The sequence below is a fragment of the Sarcophilus harrisii genome, chromosome 4 (assembly GCF_902635505.1).
Source record: "Sarcophilus harrisii chromosome 4, mSarHar1.11, whole genome shotgun sequence".
In the NCBI taxonomy this organism is placed as follows: domain Eukaryota; kingdom Metazoa; phylum Chordata; class Mammalia; order Dasyuromorphia; family Dasyuridae; genus Sarcophilus; species Sarcophilus harrisii.
In genome coordinates this window covers 72,150,920-72,165,593 of record NC_045429.1, presented here as the reverse complement: position 1 = coordinate 72,165,593, position 14,674 = coordinate 72,150,920, and the positions used below count along the sequence as shown (strand labels likewise).

Genomic DNA, 14,674 nt, shown 5'->3' with positions numbered 1-14,674 from the left:
CTCCCCGCTCCCCCCCACCCCCGCGTTTCCCCCGGCGTGTCCGGGCTGCCCTGACCCCGAGCGCTCGGGCTGCCGCAGTCCACAAGGGCAGCCGGGGCCCCAGCGCCCCAAAGCCTCCTTTGATGTCCTTCAAACGTCACTCATCTTAGAGACTGATCCCGTTTCCCTCCTTCTGTCATCTTCTTTGTGTGGGCCTCCTTTGCAAGGGTGGGGGGGGGGAGCTAGCCAGCTGCTGGGGTAGACAAATAACACATCCAGAGGATGGCCCAGCCCTGAGGGTCCCCAGCTTCCCTAAAAACTCAGACCAGGGGGTTCCTCCCTCGTGAAGCCTCACCTGCCCCCGACCCCCACCCCGGGCAGTATCCACCTCTTACAAGTAACTCGCATCACTTTGCCTTTGCTTTGTCCTTCCCTCTCTTTGCACCTGTCTCACCCCCCACTAGAACGCAAGTTCCTTGAGGACAAGAAACAATTCTTTTTTGTCTTTGATATGTGGCCTGGACTAAATAGAAAGTTAGATGAGGTTCTGGGCTTGGAGTCACCTGAGTTCAAATCCAGTTGCAAATACTCATTGCTGTGTGAGGCTGGGAAAGTCACTTTACCCTCTGTTTGTCATAGTTTCCTCATCTGTAAAATGGGGCTAAGAATAGCACCTCCCTTTCAGGTCATTGATAAGATACTATATGTAAAGCACTTAGCACAGTGCCTAGAACATAGTAAGGACTATGTAAATCTTAGTCTCCCTCCTTTCCTCCCTTTACCTCCTTCCCTTCCTTCATCTCTCCTTCCCTCCCTTTCTCCTTCCCTTTCTTCCTCCTTCCCTCCCTTCCTTTACCTCCTTCCCTCTCTTCCTTTATCTCCTTTCCTCTTTTCTTCCTTCCTTCCCTCCCTTCCTCCCTCTCTCCCTTCTTTCCTCCCTCCCTTCCTTCTTTGCATTGCTTCAGATGGAAGTGATAGTTGGTGACTTTGGAATTGTGGTGGTACCTCGGGATGCCGCAGACACAGACCAGATCATGAACCATTCCTCCATACTCCGCAAGTACAAGGTGAGTCATGCATCTTCTTAATGAGGGCAGGTCTCCTCCCTGCCCTAACCCAGATGTTCATCTTCCACATGTCCTGGAGCTCGGGAGGGGAAGGGAACTCCAGGTACTTGGGCCAGGTGGTTAGCAACCGACTTCTCTGCTCTATCCTCAGAACAACATCCTGGTGGTGAAGGATGACATCAACCATCCCATGTCCATTGTCAGCTCCACCAAGAGCAGGTAAGTGTGACTATCTGTACGATGGCAAGCTTGGGGTCTGGAGGTCCTACGTTCACATCCCAGCTCTGCTACTTGATACTTGTGTGACCTTAAACAAGTCACCTCAACATCTCCATGGGTCTAGTTTCCTCATCTATAAAATGAACAAACTGAACTAAATGAGCTTTAAGGTCTCCAATAGCCCCAATTCTCTGTGACTCTCTGGTGAGGGACGAAAGTGACCCCTTCTCAGCAAGGTGACCTTGTCTGTCCCACATGTTCCCATCCAAGAGAGGACAGGACGGCTGAAATCCTTACATCCAACATCATTTCTTGACATCATTCATTTGATCTCATCATTTGTGCTTCCCAAAAAAATTACCCATGAGCTGACTTGGGGTGATTTCAACAGAGCCCTGCCCAGGAGAGGAATAGGTTGCCATCACCCCTAAGATTCTTGCTGTCTTCTATCAAGTTTCCAGTGTAACAAAGTGCTCGTGTTAACAGTACTCGATCATGTTGTATCCATTCAGATCATGGAGGCCCAGGGATTTAGATAAACCCCACTATTTCCTCACCCCCATTGCAGTAAAGTGGGGGTTCTGCCTCAGGCAGAGCTCTACAAAAGACTCCAGGAATCCTGAACCATTTCAGATTTATTCTCTTAGAGCCCTTGCCTCTACCATGCATCCCATCAGGAGACGGTGTATCATAACGGATAGAAGAGACTTGGGGCAAGGAAACAGGGGAAGCAATCTTGCCTCAGTTATTTTCCTTGTGTGGTCATGGGAGGGGCAGCTAGATAGTGCGGTGGGTAAAGCAACTGGCCAGAGGGAGTTCAAATCCGACCTAAAACATTTACTAGCTATATAACTTTGGACAAGTCATTTACCTCTGTTTGTACCAGTTTCTTTGTCTGTAAAATAAGATAGAGAAGGAAATGGCCAACCATTCCATTATCCCCTGCAAGAAAACCCCCAAAAGGGAGTCATAAAGAGTCAGATGTGGCTGAACAGCAACAACATAATCATGGGGGAAATCTCTGAACTGATCAAAGCCTGTTTCCTCATCAGTACAACAAGGATATCATTGCTTGCACTATCTCACAAAATTGTTGTGAAGACCAAGCCTTAAAAATGCAGGAGGGAAATCTGGGGTATTTTTCTTAAAGTGACTGCAGATGATTTCTGGACTGCAAAGTAAAACCAAACTCTCAACATCTTCTCAACAAACGCAAGAAGGACGGGAACCCATTGACCATTTCTCTCCCATGCAAACCAACCACCAGCCAGTGAGGGAAAACCCACGGGAGGCACAAATCTTTTCCGATGTTGTGTGGAGTGTTCAGGCCAGTCTGATGTGCCACCATAGGCTTCGAAGTACATATGAGGGTATTCTATTCACCTCAAGCCTGGGGCGATGGGATCCTTCCTGACCTAGAGTGTCTGGGGTTCCCTTCCTGCTCTTCCATGTGTATGAGTTGTGTGCATTCCTTGAGGGTCAATCACTCAGGTCAGTCTCAGGACAGTCTGTCCAGTCCGAATGTACACATGGAGGCCGATCATTTGGCAGAGTCTGTATTTATTTGTTGCTATGGGGGGGGGGGTGTGGGGACCTGCTAAAGCATGAGAAGGTAGCTTCAGGACAGGATCTGTGATGATAAACCTCAGTTAGTCTTTCTAGGACCCACGTGCCCCAAGTGGTCAAACCGAGGCTTCTCTGACTGCACTGCAGAGCATTTGCCTGGGGCAGTAAATGGCTACCTCCAGTTACAATTTGCTGTATCTCAGATTCCCATGTCATTGAGAGAAAGGGAGAGGAGACAGAGAAAGCTGGGGAGAAAGACACAGAGAGAGACAGAGAGACAGAGAGGGAGAGAGAGACAGAGACAGAGACACACAGAGAGACAGAGGGAGAGATTGAGAGGCAGAGAGAGAAACAGAGACAAAGAGAGAGGAAGAAACAGAGACAGAGAGAGAGGGAGAGAGAGAGAGATTAAGAGGCAGAAAGAAGGAGACAGAGGGAGAGATCGAGAGGCAGAGAAACAGAGAGACAAAGACAGAGAGAGAAAGAGACAGACAGAGAGAAACAGAGAGAGACAGAAAGAGACAGAGAGAGACAGAGGAAATTCAATGTGAATCCAAGTAGTGTCAGCTAAATAAAATTGTGCAATATGTGGAGTTGATGTCTGCCCTCCAGGCCCCTCAGGTCCTGTCTATGCTCTTCTCCCTCTGTAGCCTCCCCACCCTCCACAGGAGCTCAGTGCTTCTTTAGCTTCTCTACTACTCATTGGAAGAAAAGAGCTCTAATAAGATTTTAATAATTCATCATTAATTATTCTAATTTGTGAATTCTCCCAGGAGTATTTGCTTTCCAGAAAAGATCAGACAGGGAGAGGAACCCAAAGGAAAGCGTCTCTAATGCCGGAATTTCCATTTTAGGCCCCGCTGAACTGGGGGAGAACGGGCAGGCGCTTGCTCTGCCTCCTGTGGGGGGGGGGCAGCTGGAGTTCCCCTGCCGGGCTGGCCCCCTGGGCTCTCCATCCTCTCCAGCCTGTGACCTCCCCTTCTCCCCATCCTTGCCTCCCCCTTCTCCACCCTGAGGAGGTTCTGACCGGGCTTTGTCCTTATTTCCCACAGACTGGCCCTGCAGCACGGGGACGGACACGTTGTGGACTACCTAACCCAGCCCGTCATTGACTACATCCTCAAGAGCCAGCTGTATATCAATGCCTCCGGATAGACCCTATTGTTCCTGCCCCCAGCCCCTTTATACCCCCAACCCTGTTACTGCAGCAACTCAGCCCTTGTGCTTTCTTCTCCTCCTGTTCTCAGCCATTCTTCCGGTCTGTCTGTCTGTCCATCTGTTTCTCTCTCCCTGCCCCTTGGTCTTTCACTGTCCCCCCACTGGTCTGTCCTTCTCACTTGCTGACTGTAATACCCCCAGGACAGGGCTGTGCAGGAACCTCGGTACTTGGTACAAGGAGCCCCTTCCCTGGGCATCTTTGGACAGCCTTTCTGCTTGTTCCCTGGTTGGGCGTGGACCACAGTCGGGGAGGGCAAAGTGCTGCCCAGAGAGGTATTTTGATGTCCGTTTCCCAGCATGCTCTAGGGAGGCGGCTCTGGTGCCCACCTTCCCAGCATGCTCTAGGGTGGTGGCTCTGGCCCTCGCCCTCCTAGCATGCCCTTTGTCCCAAAGGGCCGGCCTTTTTCCCCTCCCACTTCTCATAGACCTTAGATGAAATTGGTGTCTATGGTTCTTTTTCTTTGATCTCATTTCTTCGGCATTCCTTCTGTTTTGATGCGCTGCTGCATTCAGCCTCAGCTCTCATTACTGGGGAGCCCAGCCCTTCCAGGGACACCCCCAAATATGAACCTCAAGCAGTGAGGTGGAACACTCTTTTTTTGGCCAGGAGTGAACCACTTGGGTTTTGAAGTCCCAGAAGATAGAAAATTTCTACAATTGTGAAGTCTGGAAATGAGTTTTCCCCAGGACTTTGAACCTATCTCTGCAGGTTTTAGTTTTGGGAGATGATTTTCCTGCTCCAAAACTGAATCATGGCTGAACCTCTATTTTAAACAAAGCCGGTCCTCACACATTTTGGAAGGTCCAACCATAGAGCTTTTGGTTATAAATGGAATGAGAACTAGTGGGAAGGGTGGGGACTGCCAGTCAAAAAGTGTTTGTGGAGCACCCACTTCCTTCAGCTCATTGTACTAAGCCCGTCTACACCAAACTTAGGCACACGCCTGGATCACTTATGCCGGGTAAAATCCTAATAATGCAGCAATTTCTAAAATAAATAAGTTAAGTGGTCATCCAGCCTTGGATATCCTTGAGAATCTGGTTCTTCTATGGCCCATGTCTAATGTTATAACGCTTTCCTCTGTGTATAAGACACTCAGATAAGGATAATGAATCCATAAGCTCAATGACACGGGCACCTCTTTCACTAGTACAGATTATGACCTATTAACATCATATCATGATCTTGAGAAAAAATTAAACAAAAACACAATGACCCTAATCCTGGTTGGGATATCCAGGGTTAAACTTTTTTTTTGGTGGGGTAGAAATAGCATCCTAGTGTTTCTGTAAGGCTAGGTTAAGGACTTCTAGGGAATTTAAGAAACATCAGTTGTCATCTGGATTAAATCTGCCTTAACAGGAACATTATTCACATAATAGGGCTCTCCATGGGAGCACTGAGCCTTCAGGAAACCCATTTAGATGCATGGATTCAAGTTCCCTCTTCCATTTCCTCTCTACTGTTCACTCTTGAAGGGGCTCAAGGCCAGTTTCCAAAATCATGGAGTCTGCTTAGAGAGACTGTCCATTCCTCTACTTGGTTTCCTATCTTGGGCAAATCTGGTTGACTGTGAAGAAGGGTCTTACAACAATGGAGCCTTTTCATCAAAATTCCTTGTCAGTGATGGCTTTTGAGTCTGGAAGGGAGGGAAATCCAAGAACAATTAGTTGGTCAATACATTGTCTCCTTGGATATAAACTTACATGTTCATGACTATAATTAAGATTATTTCAGGCCAGTTTTCTTAGAACACATGGGGATGGGGGAGGACATAAACTTAAGTCAGATAAAGAGAAACTGAAAAAAGAGAAAGTTTCATCTTCCATCCCACAAATACATTGGGGTATAGGGAAAAATTGTGAAGACAGAAAGAACCTTAGAGATTATCTAATCCAAGTTAACCCTACTTAAGCAGAAGACAGACTAGCAAGGTACTAAGTTTATCCAGAAGTAATGTAAACCCAATGGAAATGAGGCTGATACCAGGGGAACTGGAGTTTCCAACCAGCAAGGATTTCTTGATTATGAGTAGATGAAAGGAAGATGATGAGGGTCCATCACTAGGAACAAAACTTCTTAAGACCTAGCTATGAGTCAAATGGGCAGTTCCATGATGAAGTAGATACCTTGTTCTATCTTTTAAGCTCCTAAGAATATAGGTATGAAGCCAGAAAGGATCCCAATGATCATATAGTTGAATTTCTTCATCTTTTAAGTGAGGAAACAGGGAATTTAATAATTTGCCCAAAGTCATGAAAGAGGGAAATATGGGAAGAGGGATTTGAACCTAGGTTCAATATGACTTTATAGATGGTATTTTCCCAGTGTATTATGCTGCAGGTCTCAGGCAGGGCTCAAACTCCATTTGCTCTTCCCTCCTCTCATTAAGGAGCAATAATCGGTGTAGAGGAAACATGAAGGCATGTTACAGATGGAGGAAGTAGATCAAATAAAGTTCCAGAAAAGAGAATCAGGTCAGAACTGACTCTGGGATGGAAGGAGAAAGAGCAAGCTGGAAAGAACTCCCTTATTATCAAAGTTTTTCAAAGAAAAATTAGTGCAGAACCACCACATTCTCCTCTCTCTATCCCTTTCTTCACTCCCATTTTCAAGCTCCTTATTCATTAAGAATGATAAGAACATTACTCTTGTCTCACAATGGGACTTGTTGATAGGATCCAGTCACAGTCAATGCTAAGGGGAGGGTCTAGAGGCCTTGATAAAGGCCCTGCAAGAGAATGACCACCAGGCCATGTGAATCTGGTCTTTGCTTCCTCGGCTTACCTGAGGTGGGACCCGAGACTGGATGAGAAAGGTGGGAACTGAAATGACAGTCACAGAGGCTCGCCAGTCTCATTTCTTGCCAACAAGCAGGAAACTGCCATCAGATGAGGTCCCCTTCTCTCATCCTTTCCTCCAAAAATAAAAATAGCTGTTAGAGCAGATGAGGACCCATCCACTCATCCCTCCTCACGAGAGATCTCCGGAGGGAATTTGTGCTGCTCACCGGTACCTCAGGGCTCCTCCGGTAACCTCTGAGATCTCACCGCTCCTCTCGTTCACGGGAGTCCATCATGGACACGGAAAAGGAATTTCTCTATTTGTCCAGTGCCTGATAATTCTGAGCTAATCTCTTCTGGACGAGTGGCAGATCCTGCTGTGTGCATTTCCAACCGTTCACCATTGGGCTCTGGTCTCATCCTCGAGCTATTTCAAAGAAATAGCAGAGGTCCTTCCTGGTAGGAATAAATAATCATATTTCTCAGTTTCTAAATGGCAGCAAACAGTAGAGAAAATAAGGAACAATCTTACTCTAGCAACATGAACTTACCCTTAACCCTTCACACATGCACATGTGCGCACACACATAAACACACACACAATTTCATGGAATTAAGAAAATAGATCCCAGTATTTTATTTTCTCCAATAAGAGAATAATAGGAAAATAATTGGGTAGACCAGTTGGCCATATCTGGATGTATGGGATTAATGATCAACTTTGTAGTTCATCTAATTTAGGACAGCATGCCTTAGGAACATAGCATTGTGGTGATGATTATGAATACACCATGACTCATCTTATTGACATCTTCATCTAGCTGCACAGTAAAAGTCCACCATGTCGTTTCTTTTGTAGTTTAAGTTTAGAGGGGCCTATGAATATTTTCTGGGAGGTTAGAAATGAGCTGCGGTTCAGTCCCTCCTCATTCTTCAGCCCAAATCACAGGGCCCAGAACGTGGTTAAGTTTTAAAGGTCTCTAGGATTGGTACAGGGAGGGAAGAGCTTTCTTCAATTCACATGTTGATCACTGACGCTGCCATGTTAACAGTAAGATTTGTTTTCCTGAAACCAATTCATTAAAAAAAAATGACATTCAAGTTACAAGATCATTTCACAGTGAAATATTTTGAGTAAAATATTGTTGCTAAAGATGGTCATGGACAAAAGTTTTATCGGCAAAATGTTTCAATTCTATAATAAACAAGATGATGCTACCGGTTTCTTGTTTTACTTCTGCTCAAGTCAAGGAATTGGATCGTGGTTTAGATTACGCTTTAGTGGACTGCATTGGACTGCTTGAAAGATCGCCTTTTCACTTTACTTAAAGGAATATTACATTACATGTCTCTCTTTGTACAGGGAAACAAAGTTTTAGACAGTAGTTGTATAAACAAAACAATAAACTTAAACATGAACTAAGTTTGGAGACCCCTCAATAAGAGAACTGGTTGATTTTCCTTTATAGGGACTTGCAGCTGTACTTAATGCAATTTTTTTTTGCCCAAATTCAATTATTTGCACACACGTGAGCGTATTAATCTACATTAAAATATATACTAGATGTCTATCGTGGGCAATGTTTATATTGCCTTGCCCACTCTAACACTCATCAATCAACAAACATTTATTAAGCATCTGGTAACAGGTTAAGAACTAATGTCCAAAGCCAATTGGAAAATTTATTTATTATGGATATGTTTACCCTTCTATTTGCAATGTTAATTATCTGTGATGAGACACATGATTAAAGATATTCAAGTAGGAGAGTGCTAGTTCAGCTTGCCTTCATAATGAAACCTAAGACTTATGATAATTAAAACCTTTTAGGTACTACTAAAACACAATAACCACTACAATCATTCCATTATATTTGTTTTTAATAATTTTGGCACAGAAATAAACAAAATGGTTCTATTTAATAATTACTCTTCTCCACTGTAGACATTAACTCGCATTTGGACTTTATATCACATATATGCTTGGCTAAATGCCAAATTTTGGTCCAGAAGTTGGCAGTTCTTTTAGCTAGATGAAAATGATGTCAGCCACTTGACTGGTGTAGTATTATCCATTTCAGTTCAGAACAACCATTCTTATATTACTGTTTTGATTTTAAAGCAGGCCATTTTAACATCATGATTAGCTCATTTTAACATGTATTATATTAGTGTGTCCCTGATAGGTCCCATCAATGATGAATAAAATATTAAGTCATTCACTTTTGTGATGCTCCTATTCTCAAAATAACAGTTTATTTATTTAGCCAGTAGCTTCTATTTTCAGTAGGGCACATCAAATTCAGATTGGCACATCAAAATGGTGTTTGGTAAGCCATCTATAATTTATATTGTTTACTCCTTTGTTCCCAAAGCTAAATGTTGACTCTTGAGTATCTAATGAGGAAAGAATATCAAATCATCTTTGAGATAATCTACTAATTTTCTGACTTTTGATAAAAATTTTAGCCAGTTGATGGTTATTAATTGTGGCAAATAGTTATTTGTGCTTTTATAATTAGCTTGAGGAGTTGGGTTGCTTACGGAGACTGTATAACCACCTGTTAACTAGAAGGAAAGCATAGACCTAACCTTTGAGGGGAATATTCTCTACAACTGATAAAACTGAGCCACAGTCATTTCCAGTACTATAACAAGAATTAGAAAAAGGCACAGGAAGCACATTTATGCTATTTGTCACTTGCTACAAACATGAGACTAGATTACATCTCATTTTACTTCTTTTTATCTTCTCATCTTTTAAGAGAAATAAAAAAAAACCATAGCCTGGGATATTAACTTTCACCCAAGACAAAGTACAATGGTCAAAAGTACCATTCATCAGTGCCTGGTTTATGTGATCATACACTTTCTCCCAATTTCTCAGCCCAAGGGCATATGCATAATTAATATCACAGAAAATTTATTCCCTCAAATGCATGACATCCTGTAGCTACCAGATATTCTGCTTTGATCATGTTCCAAAAGTCAGGAAATCATACATGTCAATTTTTAACTCCTTTAGGAAATAGTTCCCTTGAAATGGCCTGGAGAGGTGATTAGTTTGTCCTAGAAACAAAATTCTGTCATTCCGTTATAAGAAATATCAAACAGCAAAATTCTTTTCCAACTGGAAGAAAATCCACAAAGCAGGATCAGGAGCTAGAACTAGAGGACCAAAGGACCTCTCTAATTGCAGAAGTACTTTCTAGTTGTTAAATTCTTGTATCTGTAGTTGAGAGTATATAAATCAGGAAGTGACAATAGGCAGCTTATTCAATACCTCTTTATTTTAAAAATGTCCATTAAAAGTGAAGGGGGAAAAGATGGTGGGAAGAGGAAAGGCAGCACCAAAAAGTCTTTCAAGATTGAGGCAGAGCTACATCCAGGTAAGTACTCCACCAAACACTGTGCAGGACAGACAAGATCTTCTACTCAGCTCAGTCTAAGGAGGGAGCATCCTTTGGTATATTGACAAAAGGAGGTCCACAAAATACATATTGAAACCTGGAATTTTAAAGGGGATGTCAAAGAAAGGATAACTTGATTCTCTAGATAGCTTTGAGCTCTCTCAACATTTGAGCTACATATTTTATCAGTTTGAACCAAAAAGTTTCCCTTTTCTGTTTCTTTAATAGCTAATGCAATCTGCCTCATTTGGCAGGAGGGTAAAAGCTATTGCCCACTCAGGCTGGAGAGCTTCCTGAGGCAACAGGATCACTAAACAGTAGGACTCTGAGTACCACCAGAACTAAGCAGCCCACTTTCCCTCTGTCCCATTATCCATCTGGTTTAGAAGTGAGTTTAAGTGCTACCCTCACGAGGAGAGAGGGAAGAGTACCAAAGGGTAAAAGTCTTGCATTGGATGCCAAGAGGTAACAGTATTTCATTGGGTTTTGTTCCCTCTTTTGACACTAGGATGACTTTTAAAAGCTGGATAAACTTGGAGAATTCTTTTTTGCCCACGGAGGTTCAGATTATTAGATACATCTAAGAATGATTATGTTTTCAAACGAGTCTCTTGAAAGTATTCTTCACCTCAGGACGTTTCTGTCGAGCTAAAACTACATTTTTCACCTGGGTCAAATAGAATTAGGGGCGAGGGAACATGGGCACAAAGGTCAGTCAGAGAGCAGGTTCAAACCTGCTACAAGAAGGGGGGGGGGGATCTGGCTTTCACTAGACCTGGGACTCGGGAGAAAAGCACCCTGAGCTGGACTCCCGGGGATGGGACTGGATGGGCCAGAGCAAGATGCAAGGACGGTAATCATCGGGAACTGGGCTCTCCTCTCTCCGGTTTTTTTGCCCTTAGGCAAAGCCCAATGTGCCTGTTAATTATGGCTTTGCCCCTTTGATTGGGCCATTGCACCGTGTGCTAATCCTCCCCCTGTCCTGGGGTCCCGGCTGCTCCATCAGTCTCGTGCCGTTTGATTCATTCCCCAACATGATTCGTACCCAACATCACACATCCAGCCAGACCTCTGGCCGCTCCAGTCACAGCGCTGGGACCAGGTCAGTTCAGTTAAGTCCAATTGTGCCTCCCCCCACCCCCGGACCAGCCTGAGCCCCGGACTCCGGGGCCGAGGCCTGAGAACCGCGGCGGCGGAGGAGGAGTCTCTGGGACGCTTCACTGCTGCTCCAGAGCCTGTGTGTTGTAGCAGCCCGGGGGCAGGTTGTTGCGGATGTCCTCCAAGTTCTTGACGTCGGCCAGGATCCCGGCGATGTTCGCCTCCAAGGACCGAAGATGGCCTTGCTGCTTCCGAACTCTGTCCTCCAGTTCCAGCATCTGGGGCCGAAGCTGGGTGTTTATCTGATTTCTGGCTCTGCTGAAGTTCTGTTCTAGCAAGAGTAAGCCTTCTTCATCCACTCCGCCCGGCTGGTCTGTTCCAGGGAATAGGAAAAGAGTCAACCAGGAAATTTTACAGCCAGATTTCTCTCAATACACGCGGGGCCTTTTTTATCTTCCACCATTTCCTTTCCATGTGAGTGATAGTAGCTGCCCCACTGGGGACCTAACTGGCCAGTTCCAGTTGGGCAATGCAATTCAGCTCGCTGCTTCTTTATTTCCTTCCTTCCTTCCTTCCTCCCTCCCTCCTTTCCTTCCTCCCTTCCTTCTTTCTTTCTTTCCCTTTTTCCTTCCCTCCTTCTCTCCCTTCCTTCCTTCCTTCCTCCCTCCCTTCTTTCCTTCCTTCCCTCCCTCCCTCTCTTTCTTCTTTCCTCCCTCCCTCCCTTCCTCTCTTCTTTCCTCCCTCTCTCCCTCCCTCCTTCCCTTCCTCCCTTCCTTCTTTCTTTCCTTTCTTCCTTCCTCCATTCTTTTCTTCCTTCCTCCATTCTTTTCTTCCTTCCTTTCTTCTTTCCTTCATTCTTTTATTGTTTCCTTCCTTTCTTCTTTCCTTCATTCTTTTATTCCTTCCTTCCTCCCTTCCTTTCTTCTTTCCTTTATTTCTTCCTTCTTCCCTCCCTTTTTCCATCCCTCCTTTCTGTCCCTTTCTCCATCTTCTCCCTCTGTTCATAAAGAGAATCATACCCTTCCCTGCAGGTACTCTACCCAAAGGAATATCAATTTTCATCACTGAAACCTTACAAGATATCTTGGGGTGTATGATTTAAGATTTCTTTTTTAACCTCAAATCACTCTGGCTCTCATTGCTGGGCTAATAATGGATTCCAGAACAAGCCTTACCTGGTCCTTGTTTGGTTTCTGATGGCTCAGAGTGAATGCAAATAGCAATTTTTGCTGTTCTGTCTAGAACCCTGAAGTCTTCTCCTCCCAGATTGATTTTATTTTATCATTTGACTGATTAAAAGAGGCCATTCTTTGCCTCATTTTTACCTAGTCTTAATCACAAAATGGGCTTAGCTTCAGGGAAATTGAAATCTGTGAAAGGCCTTAGCTTAACTAGGCCAAAGTGTCCCCTTTCATCCAGGGCCATCTGCGTCCTCCTGATCTGGACCCAGATGGCTCAGGAGGTGACTTTGCACAGGCCTTCCTCACTTAAATCTAATTTACTCTATAAGCCACGAGAATTCCTTCCTGATGTCATGGTTCCCTTTAAGAATGACGGACCAAGAATCCATCATGTTCTTGAGACCAATGGGACTCCAGACTTTCTAAAGCAAGAACCTTCAAGAAAGTACAGTTTTGTATGGTCCCTTTTAGAGACAGATTGGGCTGAATTGAGAGATTCAGGTCTGCCCATAAAACCCCAGAGTCTGTTCAAAACTATCAGCCTCATGGAACCAATAGCCCAATCCACCAAGGGTTATAGATCTAGAATTGTAAGGTCATTTGGTCCAATTTGCCCTCAATTTACAGATGATGGGGAAATTCCAGAGAAAGTTAAACTGTCAGGCTTGTACAATCCACACAATCCTGACTTTTCTCCGGAGCAGCCCCAACTCACCTTTGATGCTGTCAAGACCCACCTTCCTCCTCTCCTTCAGTCTGATCTGCTGGTACCCAAGAACATCCCAACTACTGGACTACGCCTTGCTTGATCCCCAGGGAACCAGTAACTGGCTTCCTCCACAAGGCTCACTCCCTTGCCTCTGATATGCTTTTTAGATTATCCAGCTTCCAGTACTTAGCCATCAAGGAAGAATGTCCACTCCACAACAGGCAGCTGGGCTTAGTTATTACCACCTTTCTACTGCTTAACCTCAAGTTTGTTGTGTTGCTGTTTATTCGTTTTAAGTCATGTCCAACTCTTTGTGACCCCATTTAGGGTTTTCTTGGGAGATACTGGAGTGGTTTGCCATTTCCTTCTCCAGGTCCTTTTACAGATGAGGAAACTGAGGTAAACAGGGTTAAGGGACTTGTCCAGGATCACAAAACTAGTAGGTACCTGAGGCTTAGTTTGAACTTGGGTCCTTCTGACTCTAGGTTTGGTGTGCTTTCCACTGTGCTATTCAGCTACCCATTGACCCCCCAAGTTATCCCCTTAATTTGAAACTTTTTTTAGATTTGTTTTAATTAAAGCTTTTTATTTTCAAAACATCTGCATAGATAATTTTTCAAGATTGACTCTTGCAAAACCTTGTTTCAAACTTCTCCCCCTTCCCCCCAATCTTCTTCCCTAGATGGCAAGTAATATATGTTAAATATGTTAAAAAATATGTAAAAAAATTTTTTAATCTCTAGATGGGGGGAAGTTATAGCAATATGTTTAGGCAGGTAATCTAACAAAAGAGCTACTCAAAAATGATGAGGTTTTTGTCCCAATCCAAAATGCCACCAGTGCTCTGGACTCAAGGTCACCTCTATCCTATAGTTCCTGAATTCTTTGCAGGGAAACTATTGCTGCTTGTCCTTAGCAGCTTGTAAGCAAATCTCTAAGGTTTAGGGTTTTGCAGAGGTCAGTGTTTGGGAGATGGATCCCAGCTGTTCGGGAAAGGAAGCCTCTGACTGGAAATCTAGGGAATCCAATAAAATTCTGTTCAGTTGGATAAGAGTGTCATTTGAATTCAAGTCAGGTTCTCCCCACAAGCCATCCTGTGACAGGAATACCAGCCTGAACAGCACCTGGCCAGAGCAGGCTGGTTTAAATAAGCTATAGCAGCCTTAGGACAATTCAAGCTACCTCCGGAAACACCCATTCCTTCCTGACCTGTGCTACATAAAGGGAAAATAAATAAAACCTAACTCCTAGGATTCATGTTGGGGGTTGGAAGGTGGAGATGTTAAAAGTACTATGTGTCTTATGACCATCTGTCATGATCTGAGGAAAGCAGTTTCATATAAGAGACAGAGGGCTAAACTTGGAGTCAATTAATCACCAAACATTTATTAAGCATCTACTATGTACCAGGGACTGGAATAATCAGGAAGAACTGGATGCAAA

At 44.1% G+C, this 14,674-nt stretch overlaps 2 protein-coding genes across 4 annotated transcripts in view; one reads left to right on the top strand and one right to left on the bottom strand.

The window, feature by feature from the left end:
• The window catches only part of NMNAT2 (nicotinamide nucleotide adenylyltransferase 2), a 234,327-nt gene extending 226,276 nt beyond the window's left edge, over positions 1–8,051 (top strand). For both annotated transcript variants that reach the window (XM_003767494.4, XM_031937020.1), the window contains 3 exons: positions 945–1,046; positions 1,198–1,265; positions 3,884–8,051. In XM_003767494.4, the coding sequence (XP_003767542.1) occupies positions 945–1,046; positions 1,198–1,265; positions 3,884–3,986 (273 nt within the window). In that variant the 3' untranslated portion in view covers positions 3,987–8,051. The remainder of the gene's footprint in view (positions 1–944; positions 1,047–1,197; positions 1,266–3,883) is intronic.
• Positions 8,052–10,103: 2,052 nt separating this feature from the next.
• LAMC2 (laminin subunit gamma 2) overlaps positions 10,104–14,674 on the bottom strand; it is an 80,650-nt gene continuing 76,079 nt past the window's right edge. For both annotated transcript variants that reach the window (XM_031937019.1, XM_012547720.3), the window contains one exon: positions 10,104–11,714. In XM_031937019.1, the coding sequence (XP_031792879.1) occupies positions 11,461–11,714 (254 nt within the window). In that variant the 3' untranslated portion in view covers positions 10,104–11,460. The remainder of the gene's footprint in view (positions 11,715–14,674) is intronic.